Source organism: Gopherus evgoodei, chromosome 8 (genome assembly GCF_007399415.2).
Source record: "Gopherus evgoodei ecotype Sinaloan lineage chromosome 8, rGopEvg1_v1.p, whole genome shotgun sequence".
Lineage (NCBI taxonomy): Eukaryota > Metazoa > Chordata > Testudines > Testudinidae > Gopherus > Gopherus evgoodei.
In genome coordinates this window covers 42,762,992-42,781,238 of record NC_044329.1, presented here as the reverse complement: position 1 = coordinate 42,781,238, position 18,247 = coordinate 42,762,992, and the positions used below count along the sequence as shown (strand labels likewise).

General features: G+C 47.0%; 1 protein-coding gene across 1 annotated transcript in view; it reads right to left on the bottom strand.

Moving 5' to 3' along the window:
* The window catches only part of LOC115656566 (regulator of G-protein signaling 5), a 72,466-nt gene extending 55,523 nt beyond the window's left edge, over window positions 1-16,943 (bottom strand). Inside the window, exon 1 of the mRNA XM_030573412.1 lies at window positions 16,841-16,943. Coding sequence (XP_030429272.1) covers window positions 16,841-16,884 — 44 coding nt within the window. The 5' untranslated portion in view covers window positions 16,885-16,943. The remainder of the gene's footprint in view (window positions 1-16,840) is intronic.
* Between the last annotated feature and the right edge of the window lie 1,304 nt (window positions 16,944-18,247).

The window sequence follows — 18,247 nt, the reverse complement described above, 5'->3', positions numbered from 1 at the left end:
AGGCCACTGAGAACTGGCCAGACACTTTAAAGACTATACTGCTGTCTGGGTGATCCGCACTCAGGGGCTCAATTGCAGCCTGGGATGGGTTCTTTGTGAGCACTGCCTTTTTTCTGGAAGGAGCTAGCATAAGGAACAGGGCAGGTCTCCATCTCATATTACATGGGATCAAAGGCTTTGAGCCTCTGCTTGTCCAGTGATGGGCTGGGCTGGGGAAGACCCCTCCTCCACCAAATGCACAGGGAAACCACATGTGAACAGTCTGTGCTCCTTTCTCCCCCAGAATGTAGCCAACCCTGAGTTTCCATTTCTCAGATTTTGCTGTTGTTCAACACTGGTCCCCTGTGCCATCCCATCCTGGCTATCTTCAGAACAACTGGGAGTACAGGGGCAAAGATGTTTAGTGTTTCATGCATGAGCCCCATGTTGCCCAGTGCACTGCATGCAGGGTTTGTGTAGAAAGAAGCAAAACTAATTTATTTAGCTGGATCCATGGGTGGCGGATATAATAGGCCAGGGAAGGCTCAGCCTACCCTGGCAGAGTCGCTGCTGAGGGACACCAGGTTGTGGGTTTTTGCTTATTATTATGTGCTATGCAGGTTCCAGGGCAGCTGAAGTAATGGGATCTGCTATTCAGCTTCCTGGGTTCATCAGTAATCTACCTGGACTCCAGAGAGATTACTGATGAACCTGGGAAGCTGAGTAGCAGATCCCACCACCTCAGCAGCCCTGGAACCTGCATGGCGCATATAAAAAGCTCAGCATTCTTCTTCTGGGAGTCTGGGGGTCTCAGGAGGTGAGGCGCATTGCCTTTCCCATTCTCTGGCCTGGAGCTCAGGTCGGCTGGCCCCAGGGTCGGTTTGGTAAGCCGGCTGGTGCAGCTGGGGCAGCTAGGGCTGGCCCGGAATTGGGGTTGGTCAGCTGGCCAGCGGAGCTGGGACTGGTCTTGGGCTCAGGTCAGTCGGCCAGATCAGCTGGGGCCAGCCCAGGGCTCCTCTGGTGGGGGTGGGGGCAGCCTGGGGTTCTGTTGGCCTCGGGCTTCTCCAGCCATGGGAGGAGATCTGAGATAATGACACCCATATCTGGATTTGAGATAATGACACCCAATATAGGGAGCCCTGTGGTTTGCTTCAACTTTGTAATCATCCCAAAGAGCAATTTACTAGCTGTGTGTCCTGGTTTGTGAGGACACCACTTTAAACAAAAGAGAACACTTTCCAGTGTCTCACTATGTATTTTGTTAAGATCCTGCTTTTCCCTGTTAAGTGTCAGTTCACCATCCTCAGGTACACTGTGGTCCCTTTGTTCTCTCACCATTTGGTATGTTGATTCTAATAAGTGTGGTGAAGTCAGTGTGACCCTGCCAGCCCAGTACAGTGCAGCCCTCACCTTGCTGAGCATTAGGCATGTGTTGGCCCTGGTGGCCTCACTTCTTGGCCCACAGACAGTGAGTTCTATTACTATGTCTTGGGATATGTATGTGTGTGTGCACATGCATGCTGTAAGTATGAATGTACCAGTACCTGTGATTGTCTGTGTATGCAGGTTTCTGGAACTGGCTATAGTGGCCAGGTTCAATGATGACATGAAAAGTCTTGTGGGTTGCCTATTGGCTGTAAATTGGAAGGAAAGATGTGAGAGATATGCAAGTCTTGGCATTCAGTGAATAGTAAAAGGCTGTCCCAGTGAGAGGTTGCTGGAAGCTGTGTAGCAGGAAAGGTGGCTAGGGAGGAGTGTAAACTAACCCAGACAAGACCACAGAGGCAGTGGAGTTACAGCAAAGAGGAACTTCAAAATATACCCTATAAGGTCACATTCTATGGCCAAGGCATGTATGCTAAAGCCAATTCCATTTTGTTAGACTAGCTTAGCAGAGCCAGCTGCTCTCCTCCCCCATAGGCCATTACTGGAAAAAATATTTGGGTTCATTAAAAAATTTCTTTAGCCCTATTAGAATGCCTTCCAGTGAGGGAGAGGTGGCTTACAGGGTCTCAGGGTCTGGCCATCTCAGTCTAGTTTCTAATCATGATAGTTATCAATCCCATATTCCTCTCACTCTCTCTGGTATGTACACAGGAAATCCCAGGATTTCCAAAAGTGACCCTTCTGTCCTTGACTTTTCAGGAAATGGTGGGGATGGGAAGCACCAAGCAAGCCTGGGTTTTCAGCAGATGCAAAGAGAGTTTTCATCGCTTGCGCTTCCAAGAAATCTATAAACATGACCTGGAAAAGCCATGTTCTTCAGTGATGGGTGAGCAGCCCTATGATCCCATTGCCCGGGGTATTTGTGGTGTGCGGGTGGAGGGATTACTTAATCACTTCCCTGCCATTGTGGGTGCCTCAGGCAGTAGGACACTTCTTATTATCTACCTGTGGCACATAATCTAGTCTCCTGTGGGCTGTAAGATGTTTCTTTTTATTTCAGTTATAGAGGTTTTTTTTAGTGTACAGGTGCTCAGGGATGCAATTGGTCTATGAGGTACAGAAGGTCAGACTAGATGATCTGGTGGTCCCTTCTGACCTTGAACTCAGACTCTATCTGGGTAGGCCCATGAGTCCTCTCCCCCACCCACCCCCTTTGTGGGGTATAGTTGGGGCCCAATTGCCTGAACCTGGGCCTGTCTGCTCAGCTGTACTGCTTCAGTAGTGGGCAGGAAGGCATCCATGTGTGTGCCTGAGAGGCTGCAGACCATTAACAGTGGCCTGGTCTAGACCTGAAACTCAGGTCAATCCTAGCTATGGCCTCTGGAGAGGTGGGTTTACTCCAGTGACAGAAAACCTGCTTCTGCAGCTGTAGCAAGTATCTACGCTGTATGCTACAGTAGGGTGACCAGATGTCCCAACTTGATTGGGACCATCTTGATGATTATGTGCTTTGTCTTACATAGAACCCTATTACCCCACACATGCTGTTGCCATGCCCCCCATCCTGATTTTTCACACTTGCTATTTGGCTGCAGTGCCATAGCTGTAGCATCTGTAGTAGAGACAAGCACACAGACATTTGGCTGGCTGTGCCAGATGTCCTGTACCTAAGTGACACTACCCTGCCCCCTTGGGAAAGACAACATTACTGAACAGAGGCTAGCCAGCGCTCTGCACAACATTAAACCACCTGGCACATTCCCATGACGTCCCTGCAGTGTAGCTAACAGTTCTGTAGCTGGAATTTCAGTATCTATAATGTTATCATGGCACAGAAACTTAAAGTTGCATTGTGACATGCTTAAAGGGGACATTAAGTCCTCTAAAATTAATATGCCTAGACTGATTTTTTTGAAATTTGGTGTGATTCAAGAGGATATAAGACAGGGTTAGTATTCCAAATTTGGAATCATTTGAGCCAGGGAATCCAGAGATACAAGCCCTCAAAATAGTAATTTAAAAAATTTGTAGGACTTTTCCCCTGAGCTAGAGAACAAACTGAGACCATGTTGACCCACATCACATCAATCTGTTGCATTTTATCCCTGGTAGTGCATGGTACCCTTGAAACTTCTGGGGACCCAATCCAAGAACAGGTATCTAGGAAAAAATTAATTTTTACACTGCACCTGCACTAATACAGAGGAAGCTAGAGGGTTTCTAGTCCCACTATTTTATGGTCTAAAGATCAATGCTTGTAAAACTTAATGGTTAATCACATTGCTTTGAAATGTGGTGTCTTATTAGGGGACACAGACACTAGAGTTCCAAAGTTGGGGTGACTTGAATAAGGGGTTCCTGAGTTACAGCCCCCTGTCCCCAAATGGTTTCCTTCAGCTGCCTTGTACTGTTAAACTGAGAGTAGGGGTTTTGTCTTGTATATGCAACTATACCCTCCCTTCCCTCTGCCCTACCAAATAAGTGTCCTGATTTTTCACACTTACTATCTGGTCAGTCCAACTGAGAGGCACTAATGACTGGTATAATTACAGACCCCTGGAAGGCTGTGAACTTCCTTCCATTAACGTAACTAAGGCAGAATGAATCACAACCCCCACCTATGACAAAAGACGTTTTGGACTAAATGGCTGGCAGTTGCTACAGTTTGAGTCATGGGTGCCAGTTCTATTGGTGGAAGTTGGGGAAATGTAATCAAAGTATGGGGGAAATACACATGTGACTGCTTCCTGGGAGAGGAGGGCTATTAGGGGTTGAAGGAGTGAAGAAATAGTGGGAGAAGGACTTGAGACTGCAGCAAGGGGCAGAGGGTTACAGGGAAAGGAATAAATGAGAATAGATAGCTGGGTAGGTAGAGATGTTGGGGGCTCTGTGAGGGATGCATGGCACCCCCCAGTTTTGCCAGTGCATTGCAACACCCCTATATGCCAACCTGCCTGTACCCTTCAGCTCTACCACTACACCCCAATGTGCCTGCATCCCACCTGACCTAAACCCCCAAACCCCTTTCCTGCCCAGTTCCGCCAGTGCAACCCAACCCCTTATTATGCCCCAACCTTACTGTACCCCAGCCACCCTGCATCCTCAGTTCTGATGGTGCACCCAACCTCTTTCCACCCCACTGCTATGCCAGTGCACCCCAGCCATATACACCAATGCCTCTGCAGGCCACAGCTCTGCCAGTGCATGCCAAACTTCCTGCATCCCAACCCCCCACAGCTCTGCCAGTGAACCCCAACTGTTCCCTCCAATGCTGCTGCAGCCCCAGCTCTGCTAGTGCACCCAAACTCCAAGGTGGCCTGGGCACCCTTTCCCCTGCCTTTGTCCCTTTAATAGAATGGAATCCTGTGATGAGTCAATGGGTTCTAAAAGTAACCAATAAAATAAGCTGCTGCAGTAACAAGACCAAGAAAAAACAAGGAGTACATGTGGCACCTTAGAGACTAACAAATTTATTTGGGCATAAGCTTTTGTGGGCTAGACCCCAACTTCAACAGATGCATGGAGTGTAAAATACAGTAGGAAGAGAGAGATGGGGGTTGCCTGACCAATTCTAACAAGACACAAAGTGCACTATTATGAATGGGAGGAAGAATTGCTTTTGTAGTGGTGGTCAGGATGGCCCATTTCAAACAATTGGCAAGAAGGTGCGAGTAACAGTAGGGGAAAATTAGCATGGAGAAACTAGTTTTTAGTTCTTGTAATGACCCATCCATTCCCAGTCTTTGTTCAGGCCTAATTTGATGTCCAGGTTGCAAAGTAATTCCAATAACTGCCACTTCTAGGTCTGAGTGTGCAGGGAGGTTGAAGAGTTCTGACTGGTTTTTGAATGTTATTCTTGTTTTTGTGTCCATTTATTTTGCATAGCGACTGTCCAGTTTGGCCAATGTACACGGCAGAGGGGCACTGGTGGCACATGATGGCATATAACACATTGGTAGATGTGCAGGTGAAGGAGCCCCTGATGGTGTGGCTGATGTGGTTAGGTCATATGTGGACAGAGTTGGCAACAGCATTTGTTGCAAGGATTGGTTCCTGGATTACTGGTTTTTGTGGTGTGGTGTGTAGTAATGCCCCTCTGCCATGTACATTGGCCAAACTGGACAGTCTATACAAAAGAAAAAAAACCCACAAATCAGACATCAAGAATTATAACATTCAAAAACTAGTTGGAGAACACTTCAACCTCCCTGAGCACTCAGCAACAGACCTAAAAGTGGCAATTCTTCAACTTCAAAAACAGACTCCAACAAGAGTGCAGAACTGGAATTAATTCACAAAATAGACACCATCAAATTAGGCCTGAACAAAGATTGGAACTGATTCTTCCTCCTGTTTATAGCCCACTTTAATTGAATTGTCTCATTGGAATTGGTAAGTCAACCCCCATCTTTTCATTTACTGTGTATGTAAATCTTCCTACTGTATTTTCCACTCCATGCATCTGGTGAAGTGGGTTATGCCCAAATTTGTTGGCCTGTAAGGCACCACAAGTACTCCTTGTTTTTGCTGATACAGACTAACATGGCTACCACTCTGAAACAAGACATAGAAAAATGTCCTTAAAAAAAACAACACAACACTCCCACTGTCCATCTGGTAAGCGAAGATGGGGGAGGAGACAAAGGAAGGCTATGGAGGAAGGAAAGTAGTAAAGACAAATGGTTTCAAACTGGTTTGTGTGGGTTTTTTCTCCCCCTTCCCCTGAAGCACATTAGCTGAAGAGAATAAAGAGCCAGGAAATTGAAGGTTCTTTATCAGATACAGCCCAATCATGCTGGGGCAAACAAGAGGAGTGGACTATTGTCTGATCCATCTGGAGTAGTAGTGATCACATGCTTCTGAATGTTACTGTGTTGGATGTACACATTTAAAGCAATTGTATGATACAGTTTGGCCCTTGGATTTAATAACAGAACTTAGGGCACCATGAGACATTAATCATATCATAAATAATTCCAACACTCTGGACTTGAGAGACCTGGTTTTAATTCCTGGCTGTGCCACAGACCCTTGGCCTAGCCTTGGGCCAGGCACTCAGTCTCTGAGACACCATTCGTGCCTCACAGGATTGTGAGGTGCCCTCACATTGTGGCAATGGTGGGGAGGGCTTAGACACAGCACTGTCTGGGCTTCTCTTGCCAGGTGGATGTGCATGTGATGTTACTCTATGATTATAAAATAACTAAGATGGCACATGTAATATCACTGGAAAGGTTATGATTTACTGAATGCAATTATCCAATTTGTATAAGTCCATATTCTTAACTTTTAGATACAGAAATATGTAATAATTACAAGTGGGTGTGTATTGGGAAGACACACCAGAAAGCAGGCCACAAAATTTGATGGGCTGTTAGTATCGTCAGTCTTTTTTGTTTCTTCCTAATCTCTCTCTCACTGCCTACCCAAGAAAGGGGACTGCTGAAAGAACCTGAAGGGACAAAAGAACTAACCTGAAGGAAAAGCAGGAGAGAGTCCAGACTGCAACAGGGGTTCAGTCTACAAATAATAACTGTAACTCTGAGCTACAGAACTCAACATCCTGCCTAAATTCAACATCTAGGTGAGAAATTACATTTTGTATCCTGTTTCTTTAGTGAATCAAGCTTCATGGCTTTTTTTTTTTTAGCAAACAGTAATCTGCCTTTTTATAGTTACATAAATCAGGTTTAATAAACAAAACAGATTTTATTAACTTCCAACTGCAGGTGGGGAAGAGAAGCTGTGCATATCTTCTCCCACATTGAGGGAGGGGGTGAATTTATGGTCTTACATCGTATAGATTTTTCTATATAGTGCAAGATAATATACATTTGGGCCTGCACTCCAAGAGAGGTGGACATCTGAGTTCGAGGGCAGTCTCTTAAGCTGAGTCTTCCCAGAGCTGATCTGCAGCTTGTTCTGGGCCTGTGTGTGTGTCTGCCTAGAAGAAGTTTTGATAGCTTGGCTCAACAAGACAAGTTAAGGGGGCCCATGCTGGCAGAACAGGTGGTCTTAGTGGTATCTCAGCACATCAGGTAGCATCTTGAAGGGGGGGCAACCCGTCACAGTGGTGTAGTTGCACAAGATAATGTGCACAGCATATTGCTCTTAGACACTTGATTTTTAAGTGAGTTTCAAGTGTGGTGGCTACTGACAAAGCTACTGACAAATACTGGCTTTATTTTCTGTTTGCTTATTTTGGGTAAGAGAAGGAGGACAGGAAAAACAATAAAATGAGTAAAAGTGAAATTACCAAAACACTGGTGCTCCACAGGTTTCAAGCAAAGGAAAATGGCAGAAGACACAGATGGAATTAAAACAGATGGAAATTGATGTGGAAGCAGCCAGAAAGAAGTTGGCTTACAAGAGAGCCATGGAACTGAAAGACAAAGAAATGAAGCATGACCTGGCCATAATGGAGTGGAGGAGCCAGAACCCCCACAAGGGTGCTCAACCTCTCCAAAACTCCACAAGTGGGAGCAGTTGTGTCCAGCATGTAATAGCCTCTGAAAAGTAATTAAAATACTAAACAATGTATGCTCCATGTTGCAAAATTGACTGGGAGAGCTCTGGCGATAATCAGTAAGAAGATGCCAATTATGGTAAACTAAAACCAATTCCTTCAAAACAGTTTTTGATAACTTTAAGTTTCAGGTGTAAAAGTTAGAAGCCTTAAGAGAGGGGCTGGATTAAGTAATGTGGTTTATATATCCAGTGAACCAACCAAGAGAGGAACAGGGGGAAAGTATTACAAGCTTTGAAGGAATGTGTGATTTGGTTGCTCAGGAACAGTTCCTGAATATGTCTAACGATGTAAAACAGTGTTATGGGATAAAAAGGTGGAAACAGTCACTGGATTTGCAGCTTTTGAAGATAAATTTGAGCAATCCCAAGCACCTAGTAGGAATAAATCACAGGCATAGGGGTTAAAGTTTGGGAAGCAAGGTCACCACTTTACCCCTGGGAAGAAGGCAGGTGGATGAGAGATTGGACACTCACCTCTCCAACTTCACTCCTTTAGTCCTCAGCACCTCCTGGGCTCTTCTGCTATCCCAGGAGATCTGGGATATCTTAATTCTGAGCACCTGAAGAATAAATGCTCTGTGCTCAATAGGAACATGCAGCATGCAACTCATGGAAATATTGCTACACAGAGGGACCTCAGGCAGTTGTCACTTATCATATAGGTTTGTAAAGATTGCCATGGCACAGCCAAGCAGTAAGCACTCTAAGGCTGTCAGAATAGATGGCAAGGTTCTTTCTGCAGAGATACTGGTGCAGAAATTTGTGATCAGGAGAGGCCTGGTTAAGGAGAGACACATACTGTCAGGAGAGATAGCAGAGCTTTTGTTATAGGGGAGTCACAAAATCCTTCTGCCTCTAGCTAAAGTGCACATGGAAACTGAGAATATGCAAACTGAATTAACTGTTCCTGTGGCCCTTCATAATCCTACACATTCAGCTGAATAACAATTTTTTTTAAATGGGGCTCAGACTGTCCAGAGGTTGGTCAGCAGCAAGAAAGAATCTTGTGCTGAAATCCTAGTGGGAAAGAGCAAAGCTATAGAAATTGCTGGAAATGGGAATGTCTCTAATTCCTCTTCAGCCCTGTGAAGCAGTTTGCTGACAAGGATGGGAGTAGGTAAAACCAGCTCCTGAGCAGTGGCTATCCCTTGGTGCAGACACAGGGGCAGCTCCAGGCCCCAGCATGCCAAGCACATGCTTGGAACTGCAAGCTGCGGGGGGTGAGCGCTCTGCCATTGCCCTGAGGGCAGCAGGCAGGCTGCCCTCAGTGGTTTGCCTGCAGAGGGTCTGCTGGTCCCGTGGCTTCGGTGGACCTCCTGCAGGCAGGACCAGTGGACCCTTCGCAGGCAAACCGCCGAGGGCAGCCTGCTTGGAGTGGCAAAAACCCTAGAGCCACCCCTGGGCAGATGGGAGTGTTTTGCCTGCTGGAAGGGAGACTGTCCAGGTTGCTGGCTGGTGGGAAGTGGCAGTTAAGCAAGAAACCAAACCCACTGTAGAATGTAGAGGAATATGAGTTCTAGAAGAGAGCCTGGAGAAATAGGGGCTGAAGTCAGGGAGACTGCTGTGGTGATTAAGAATTCTGTGGGCTCTGGAACTGAAGGTAAACCCAATTCAAAGAGGGAGGAGGGTACAAAGCTGACCAGTGAAAAGTCTGCTCTGGCTATTAGCTATGAGTCTATGGTTGCACAGGGAGCAGATTCCACTCTAAAGAACACAGGTGTGAGTTCTGCGTGGGACAGAGAAATAGATTAAGAAGGAAGGTGGGGGATTATAGGACTGTCCACTTATTACAGGGAAGTGTTTGCCCAGGAGAAATTTGCTAGATCTAAATCTGCACTACCTCTTAATGCAGTTTGATTTAATTCACTTTAAAAGGAAACTTGGTCCCCAGGTAGACAATTCCTTGCCTTAGGCCTATTCTTGGCAAGCACACTGATCAAGGGGAATATTTCAAAAGCTCTATCCTATTGAAAGTCAGTTGGGTTGGAGCACTTAAGTGCCTGAATCCCCTTTGAAAATGGGACTTAGAAACTTAAGTCATATAGGCATTTTGAAAATGCTTCCCATATCCTACTGTTCATACTCATTACACAGTTTTCAGAGGTTCACAGCTCAGACAAGGCAAATGCTTCCTTTGACCCAAGGTTGGGTGCTGATGTTGAATGAGTGCTGTCTCTAGGCAACCTGTAACCTGCTAACCTCTCACTGGGCTGGTTTTGGCACTACTCAAAAAGTCGTCACAAGAATTGTTTATGCTCTAGTCATACTCAAAAATGGTAAAATCATTTCCCTTTCACGTGTCCCCAGAAAATCCTTATCAGGCAGAGGCCAAAGTCCCAATTCTCCACTGACTTACACAGCATGCTCCCAATTCTCATTTACACTGAGGTTCCTGTATCCTAAGTTAATTTATACTCTTTAAGGCCAGAGCCTGGCCCACAGCATTTTGGCACCTGATGCAAGGAGCTCAAATGATGCTCCCATACCCCCTTGCTTGGCCAAAATTTTGAAAGGTCTCAATTCTGCCTTCTTCCTGTTCTACTCCTCTCATGGTACTACTCTGGTATCTAGCCCAATAAAGGAGAACTAACAACTTAAAATGCCTTGTTCAAAAATTGTAAGTAATACTTAACTTTCAAATGCCTGAACAGCAAATGTAACTTTTTCGTCTGCATAGTAAACACTGGCATTTTTATCTGTTTGAATAATCGAAGTGGTGCTTTCTGTGGTGCTTTTCTTGGTTGCAAAAACTTGAACTGCTTCCTGAAGGTCCACAGTCTGGGCCAGGTCATGCTCTATTGAGATGGTTGCGAGGCCACCTAGCCTCTCCTGTGTCATTGTGTAGTGTAGATGTTTTTATTAACTTCAGCTTGGAGAAGCTGCATTCTCCATTGGCAACTGCTAGAAGTATGTGCAGAGCAACACAAGCATTTGGAGAGAGGGTGGTCATCTTATTTATGCGCATATATTCCAAACTGCCTTTGGAGTTGATACTGCTGAAATGTATCTTGAAAGGGCTTTCAGTTCACCTAAATCACTTGCATCAATAGTGTGCATGTCATTATGTGTCAATACTATCTCTAGTGCCCTGCATTGCTGGTGCAGGTCGTCTTTAGGTGTAGTGAGGCGTTTTGGAATATCATACAAATCCCAAATTTACTTTGCCATTACACAAATGGCAAAGGGAAAATTATTTTCCAATGTTTATTCTCCCCCCCACCCCCCATGCGCACACACAGTTCCTTACATCTCCTTGTCAATTGCTGGCAATGGGTCATTTTCATTACCACTACAAACAGTTCTTTTTCTCTCCTTAACTGATCAATCTCCTTATAGTGTGTATGGTAACACCCATTGTTTCATGTTCTCTGTGTGTATGTGTATATATATCTTCCTACTGTATTTTCCACTACATGCATCCGATGAAGCGGGCTGTAGCCCACAAAAGCTTATGCTCAAATAAATGTTAGTCTAAGGTGCCACAAGTACTCCTGTTCTTTTTGCAGATACAGACTAACATGGCTGCTACTCTGAAACCTGTCATTAAAAAAATTCAGCAGCCTCACAAAGCTGAAGCTGCATCATTTTGACCACCAAGTTCAATGAATGAGAACTGCATGGGACAAAAAAAGCTCAAGGGTTTAACTCTTAGATCCATGTCTGCACTCCTCTGTTCTTTTCTCTCATGTTGGCACCATTATTGTAGCCCTGACCTCTCATGTCAGCTATCACAATTACCGTATCTTCCAGCTTTTTAAGAAGTACATTTGTCGTACCAGCTCCTTTAGTATTATCAATGTCAATAAATTCTAGAAAATGTTCTGACAGTCACCACTGCAGGGACATTTTCACTAGGTTCTGTTGTTGTTACAAAATGTACCATTAAAGACATTTGTTCTGTATGGCTGATGTCAGGTGTGCAATCTAGAATAACAGTAATATCTTGCTGACTTCAGATCTACCATGATCTTCTGTTTGACTTTTGTTGCCAGTAACTGTGTGATCTCATTTTGAATTGTTTTTCCAAGGTAGTGGTGTGTGTATATTTCTTGGGTGGTGACGACTCCTAGATGCTCCTGCAGTACAGCATCAAACTCAGCCATCAGCTCCGCAATTTTAAGGAAGTTTCCATGGTTTGGCACATGCAGCTCATCTGAAGTGCTGCCACAAAATGCTGGGTTTTGGGTAGCAAGCATTCTCACAATGGCAATGAGTTTTTCAGAACATTTTGCCAGTAAAGAGACTCTGATGCAATCTTCTTTTGATGCTGATCATCAATGGTGGCCTTTAATCTTAGTCTCATCTCAAGCTCTTTCCACCTATGGAATGCTCTCTGGTGATTTGCTGCCTTTTCATGGCATAACAGATTTCTAGCTAGATTTTTCCAGTCCTTTGTTCCTGTAGAACCGAATGTGGCCGGAACATTAGACTGGAAGAGTTTGCAACAAAAACAGTATGCAGCATTCCGGGATTTTGAGTACATAAGCCATGGCCTCTCCACTTTGTCACCATTGGGGATTTCATGCCAGTAATGGGTTGGATGGAAACTTCTATTTTCATTGTTTTTGGGGAACATGAAGTTTTTCATTAGCTATGGTTCCTGCAGTGGAAGGAAGTTCCTCAGACTACTGCTCAAGTGGATCCACAGTCCTGGATCACCTAGACTCAAGGAACTAAACTCAGCATCAGCTGTTTCTTACGCCTCCACCACGATCTTCTCTGATCTATACTTTTCTTCAGGAATATGCACAGTTACATTCATTTAGGGTGACCAGATGTCCCGATTTTACAGAGAGAGTCCAGATTTTTGGGTCTTTTTCTTATATAGACTCCGATTGCCCCCCACCCCCCTCCCGATTTTTCACATTTGCAGTCTGGTCACCTATTTGAGATGGTGATATGGATGCTGCAGTAGCTGCCAGGTCACCTGCATTCTGACTAATTGGAAGATCAGGCATCTCCTCACCACTCAAATCCTCCCTGGGGCCAGAAGGCTCACCATGAACATTTGTGTCTATGTACCTCAGGAGAGCTCCTTCCTGCTTAGACTGAAAAGCTTTCTTTGCTTGCTTTCTTTTTCTGAATGCTGCCCTAGAGAGGCATTTTCTTCTTTCCCTCATGACTGCTGTTCTGTGCCAGCTATAGTGGCTCTCAACACTCAGCTGAAGGGGACAAATAAGCAGGCTGGTAGCAGGGCCCGAGTGAGAGAATATTTCAGCGTCTTAAGGGCCTAACTGGCACCTACTACTTCAGTTGATTGCCTGTTCTCCTTAAGTGGGTTCAGGGAAGCAGCAGAAAACAGGAAGCTCCCTGTGAAGCTGGTGTTAATCAGTCCAGGCTCTTTCTGGGGGTGCTAGAGAGGTACATAAGAGGCTCCTCTGCCTTGTCTCTTTCCCTGCAGCTCCTGCTGCTTTCTGTTATTTCCTGTCACCTTTTCTCCTGCCTGCCTGTTAATTCTCTTGTGCCATCCTTCCTCCAGCACAACACTCCACCCTCTCTGTGCATCTAAAGCAGAAAGAATACATATGCACCAGCAGACGACACAATTTTCTATACTCTAGGTCCTAGTGGTGCCCTCCCCTAGTCTGGCACCTGAAGTGGCCACCTCAGTTTGCTTCATGGTAAGGCCAGCCCAGTTTAAGGCCCCTTGACACTGCCAGAGTTGTGAAAAAAGAACTTGTTTGTATATGAGAATGTGTCCCTATGTTGTCATTTACACTTGTGTAAAGGGGGATGGATAGATTTAAGCTGCAGCTACATTCATACAAAATCTCCTAGCAAAAACAAAATGGACAGCAAATTTGCATCAGATTTGTGTTAATTATTTGGTAAGTGGAGGAGTCCCTACCCTACAAGAGTCTATTTGTTAGCTGTTAGTTTTAAAGACTGTCCCAGAGCATGGTGAGCCCAGGGTCAGCACTCCTTCATGCAGAAAACTGAGAGCACAGTTTCTTAAACTATAGATACTTGCACAAATCATCGGAGGTATTTTAAAGTTACAGTGTAACTGACCCCTAGTATGGGGAGAAAATTAAACACAAGTATAGAGAGTCTAGGATGTCTGACCAGTGCCATATGAGGGGAGAGGACTTCCTGTTACATATTACCAATATTAGTGCTACAATCTGTTCATACTGTGACAGACCAAGGCCAGTGGGGTGCAGGAGTCTGGTAGAGGGCAAATATACTGGTCACTGGGTGAGCAGTTTTCTGTTCCCTGAGTGACCAGAGCAGGGTCTGTACTAGAGTAGTCAGGAGCTTGCTAGAACCAATTAAGGCAGACAGGCTGATTAGAACACCTGCAGCCAATCAAGGCAGGCTAATCAGGGCACCTGGGTTTTGAAAGGAGCTGTCTCCAGTCAGATGGGGAGGAGCCAGAGGAGAGGAAGTGCATGTGAGGAGCTGGGAGCAAGAGACATAAGGAGCTGAGACTGAGAGGGTATGCTGCTGGAGGATTAAGGAGTACAAATGTTATCAGACACCAGGAGGAAGGTCCTGTGGTGAGGATAAAGAAGGTGTTTGGAGGAGGCTTTGGGGAAATAGCCCAGGGAGGTGTAGCTGTCACACAGCTGTTACAAGAGGCACTATAGACAGCTGCAAATCCATAGGGCCCTGAGCTGGAACCTGGAGTAGAGGGCGAGCCCGGGTTCCTCCCAACTCCTGATCAGACACAGGAGGAGTTGATCCAGACTGTGGGGGAGATCACTGAGGTGAGCAAATCTGCCAATAAGCGCAGGACCCACCAAGGTAGAGGAGGAACTTTGTCACAACATGTATGCATGCACATAGAATACCTATTAGTGCAATTGTTTCTTAATTAATCACAAACATGTTAGAAGGAAATGGACCAAGTCAACCATTTGCAACAGCTCTGCCCTGGTGGTTCTTAGAAGAACTAGTAATGAGGGGTTGGATTTTCCCAACACCAAGTGACTTGGTGCAGGGGTCCCTGTGATTTGTGCTCCGACATCCCTTAGGAGCTTCTGAAATTCCCAGCTTATGCAGCTAAGATAGGCACTTCCCAGCCAGGGACCTGCAAATCCAGCCTGTCTTTCTCTGTAAAAGTATTTTCTCTCTGACCTCAGGGAGCAACCTGGAAAATTCTAATGTGGCCCCTAGAAGTTCTCATAGCAAGTGTGAAGTACCTCAACTAGGATAGAATGAGAAATCTCAGAAAAGTGGCTATTAAAAACAACAACAAATTTTGAAATAGCTGAATAAGAACTGTGCCTTGTCAGAGGGGCTGGGGACTGTGGATTTCGATAATGCACATTTTGAGAGAAATCCAGGAAACAGGAGAGGACTTTGAAACATTTAGAGCAAGGCTATTTCTTAACAGCCACAAATCACATTCTGATCTCATGAGATCATTGCACTAAGCCTGGCTTCACAAAAAGCATATATATCTTTGTCTCCTTGTGTCTCTAGTCCTGTATAATGGGTCACAAATCTACAGGGGAAACAGCAGACTTGGCACACATAGATCCACCAATTCATTCAGTATCTCCAGTTATTTACACAATAGACCCAATCCTCCCCAATCTAAATAGGCTAGCTCCAGATCTGCAGTTAGGGCTTGTGAACAGAAACCCTTTGTAAAGATTCATGTGTTTGACCAGGTAATATGTAGCTGGCCAGTTCACTAGTGTAATTGTTGCTTTCTCAGGTTGTTCCAGATGCAGGGTTAGTGCTCTGTATTCAGAGCTAGATTGCAAGCTGTACAAGATGTCTGTGCAAGGGAGGCAGAAAGAGTGAGCACTAGCCTGGTACCCTTGCACAAGCTGCCCAGCCTTGTCCTGTCACAGTCAGCTGCACACCTGCTGACCCCCCCACTTCCCACAGAAGCTGTGTGGGTAGGGTCAGGGACTGGTTTGAACTTTTGTTACCTTCTGCTCAATGAGGTAGGTCTGCTCCCTGCACATGTATGAAGAGTGGGGACATTTGTTGGTAGCCTTGGCCAGCACAAGTGAATGCCCCCCTATAGCAAGGAGGAAGCAGGCAGGAATTGTGACTATACTCAGATCTACACTAGGAAATGAGGATGGTATAATTCCATAGCTCAGGGGTGTGAAAATCCACATTTCTGAGTGATGCAGTTAAACTGACCTAGCCCCGCTGTAGACAGTCCCTAGCACCCGCCTCTTGGGGAGGAGGGGCACCTAAGCGGATGGGAGAAGTGAAAGTCCTCCTGTCTGCATAGGTAGTATCTTCACTACAGCAGCGCATTTTAAGTGTGATGTTTCTTGAAGCACAAGCCTGCAGGGTTACCTGTGTGGTCTCTCACTGACACCTCTACTCGCTCAGTGTGAGCACAAGTCAGCTCAGGATCCAGCCAAACGGCAGTACAGCCCAGACCCCACAGACTCCTCGCGAACTCCAGGACCGGGACAGCCCCTCCCGCGGCTACGCGAGCTCCTAGGGCCGTGGCCAGGGCAGCCGGCACCGGCAGGCCCAGTGAACTCGAAGGTCCGGGGAAGCTGGCTGCCCTTCGGAGTCCAGGGCAGCCGCCCGCCCGCCTGCAGCGCGAGCTCAGGGGCCAGAGGGGCCGGCCTGCTCCGGTCCGTGGCAGTCGCCCAGCCCCGCAGTGCCCGGGAGAGCAGCTACCCCGCCCCGCGCGGCGGAGGTGCGAGGTCGGGGGTCCGGGCTACCGCTGCCTTGCACCGGGCCCCTGCGGCCCAGATAACAGTCAGAGCAACGTACAGGGAAAGACACCCTCCCGCTGCTCTTTGGAACAATACTGATACCTGCTTTTCTCTTACATGCTGTAACTGTCTTTTATGTTGGACAGGGCGGCATGCAGGACCTTGCCTCACGCGTTGCCTTCCAACACAACACCGGGCTAAGTATTTGCATGTTTAAATGCCCCATCTAATTTAAGAAATTGAAGCAATCTTGCCTGTAAATCAACAACCATCTTGTCTTCTGCACAAACACCCATTGTTCTCACCTTTCCAGACATGTGTGTGGCAAGGCAGCTAATCCTTTGCACATTTTGTCAAGCAGTTATTTCCTCAGCTTTGAGCAGACCGTGGGAGAAGGCAGGTCGAGGCGGCTCCACTTCTCTCTGTGATGCAGCTTTCCCCTCTTCCAGCATATATAGAGGCGCTCTCTGCCCTGGAGCGGAGCCAGACACTCCAATCACACCCCACAGAGTAATCTCAGCTGCGGAGCAGACAGGGCTCAGCAGACACTAGGGAAGGGGTGGGCAAACTTTTTGGACCAAGGGCCACATCTGGGTGGGGAAATTGCATGCAGGGCCATGAATGTAGGGCTGGCAGGAGGGACTGCGGGGTGGGGGAGTGCCGTGTGCCGTAAGGAGCTCAGAGAAAGGGGTGGGTGTGCAGGATGGGTGTGGGGTATACAAGGGGGCTCAGGGCAGGGGATTGGGGTGCAAGAAGGGTGTGGGGCGTAGGAGGGGGCTCAGGGCAGGGGGTTAGGGTGGGGATGCAGCAGGGGACTCAGGGCAGGGGATTGGGATGCAGGAGGGGTGCAGCAGGGATGCTGGGGTGCAGGAGGGATTTAGGGTGCCAGGTCCGGCCCAGTGCCGCTTACCTGGAGTGTCTCTGGGGTGGCAGTGGCGTGCAGCAGGGCTAAGACAGGGTCCCTGCCTGCTCTGGTCCCACGCCACACTGCACCTCTCCTAGAAGTGGCCAGTACAACATCCCTGCAGTACCTGGGATGGGGGGGTAGATGACTCTACGCACGGCCCTCGCCTGCGGGTACCTCCTCCAAAGCTCCCATTGGCTGTGGTTCCCTGTTCCCAAACAATGGTAGCTGCTGGGGGTGGTGCCTGCAGGCTAGGATAGTGCATGGAAGCCCTCTCCGCACCCCTCTTCCCCCAGGGGCCGCAGGGCCATGGTGCTGGTCGCTTCTGGGAGTGGTGCAGGGCCCATGGCACCATGGGGGTGACAATCTCATGGGCTGGATCCAAAGCTCTGATGGACCAGATCTGGCCTGGGGGCCATAGTTTGCCCACCCCTGTGTTAGGGAATGTTAAGCCAAGGGGCTCTGGTGTTCATGTTATGTTCCCCAAACCAGCACATGAAGACCAATTTATTTCACTGGAGTAAGATCAGTTAACCAGATCTGAAGGCTGGAAGATGGTTTGTGTGCCCTTAAGATTTTTCAGGGATGTCAGACTCCTGCTGTGAAAGCCCTCTCCCTGACAACTCTTAGTGCTATCCTCTAGGCTCCTGTTGGTGAAAGGTATCAGAGAAAGGCTATCCCCACAGAGAGCAGTTCAGCGTTCATTTGCCTCACAGTTACGTGGCAACACAGTGCAAACTCCCCACACAGCCCCTCCCCATGTACCCAGCCCACTGCAGCAGGACCACTGAGAGAGGGAAGATAGGCT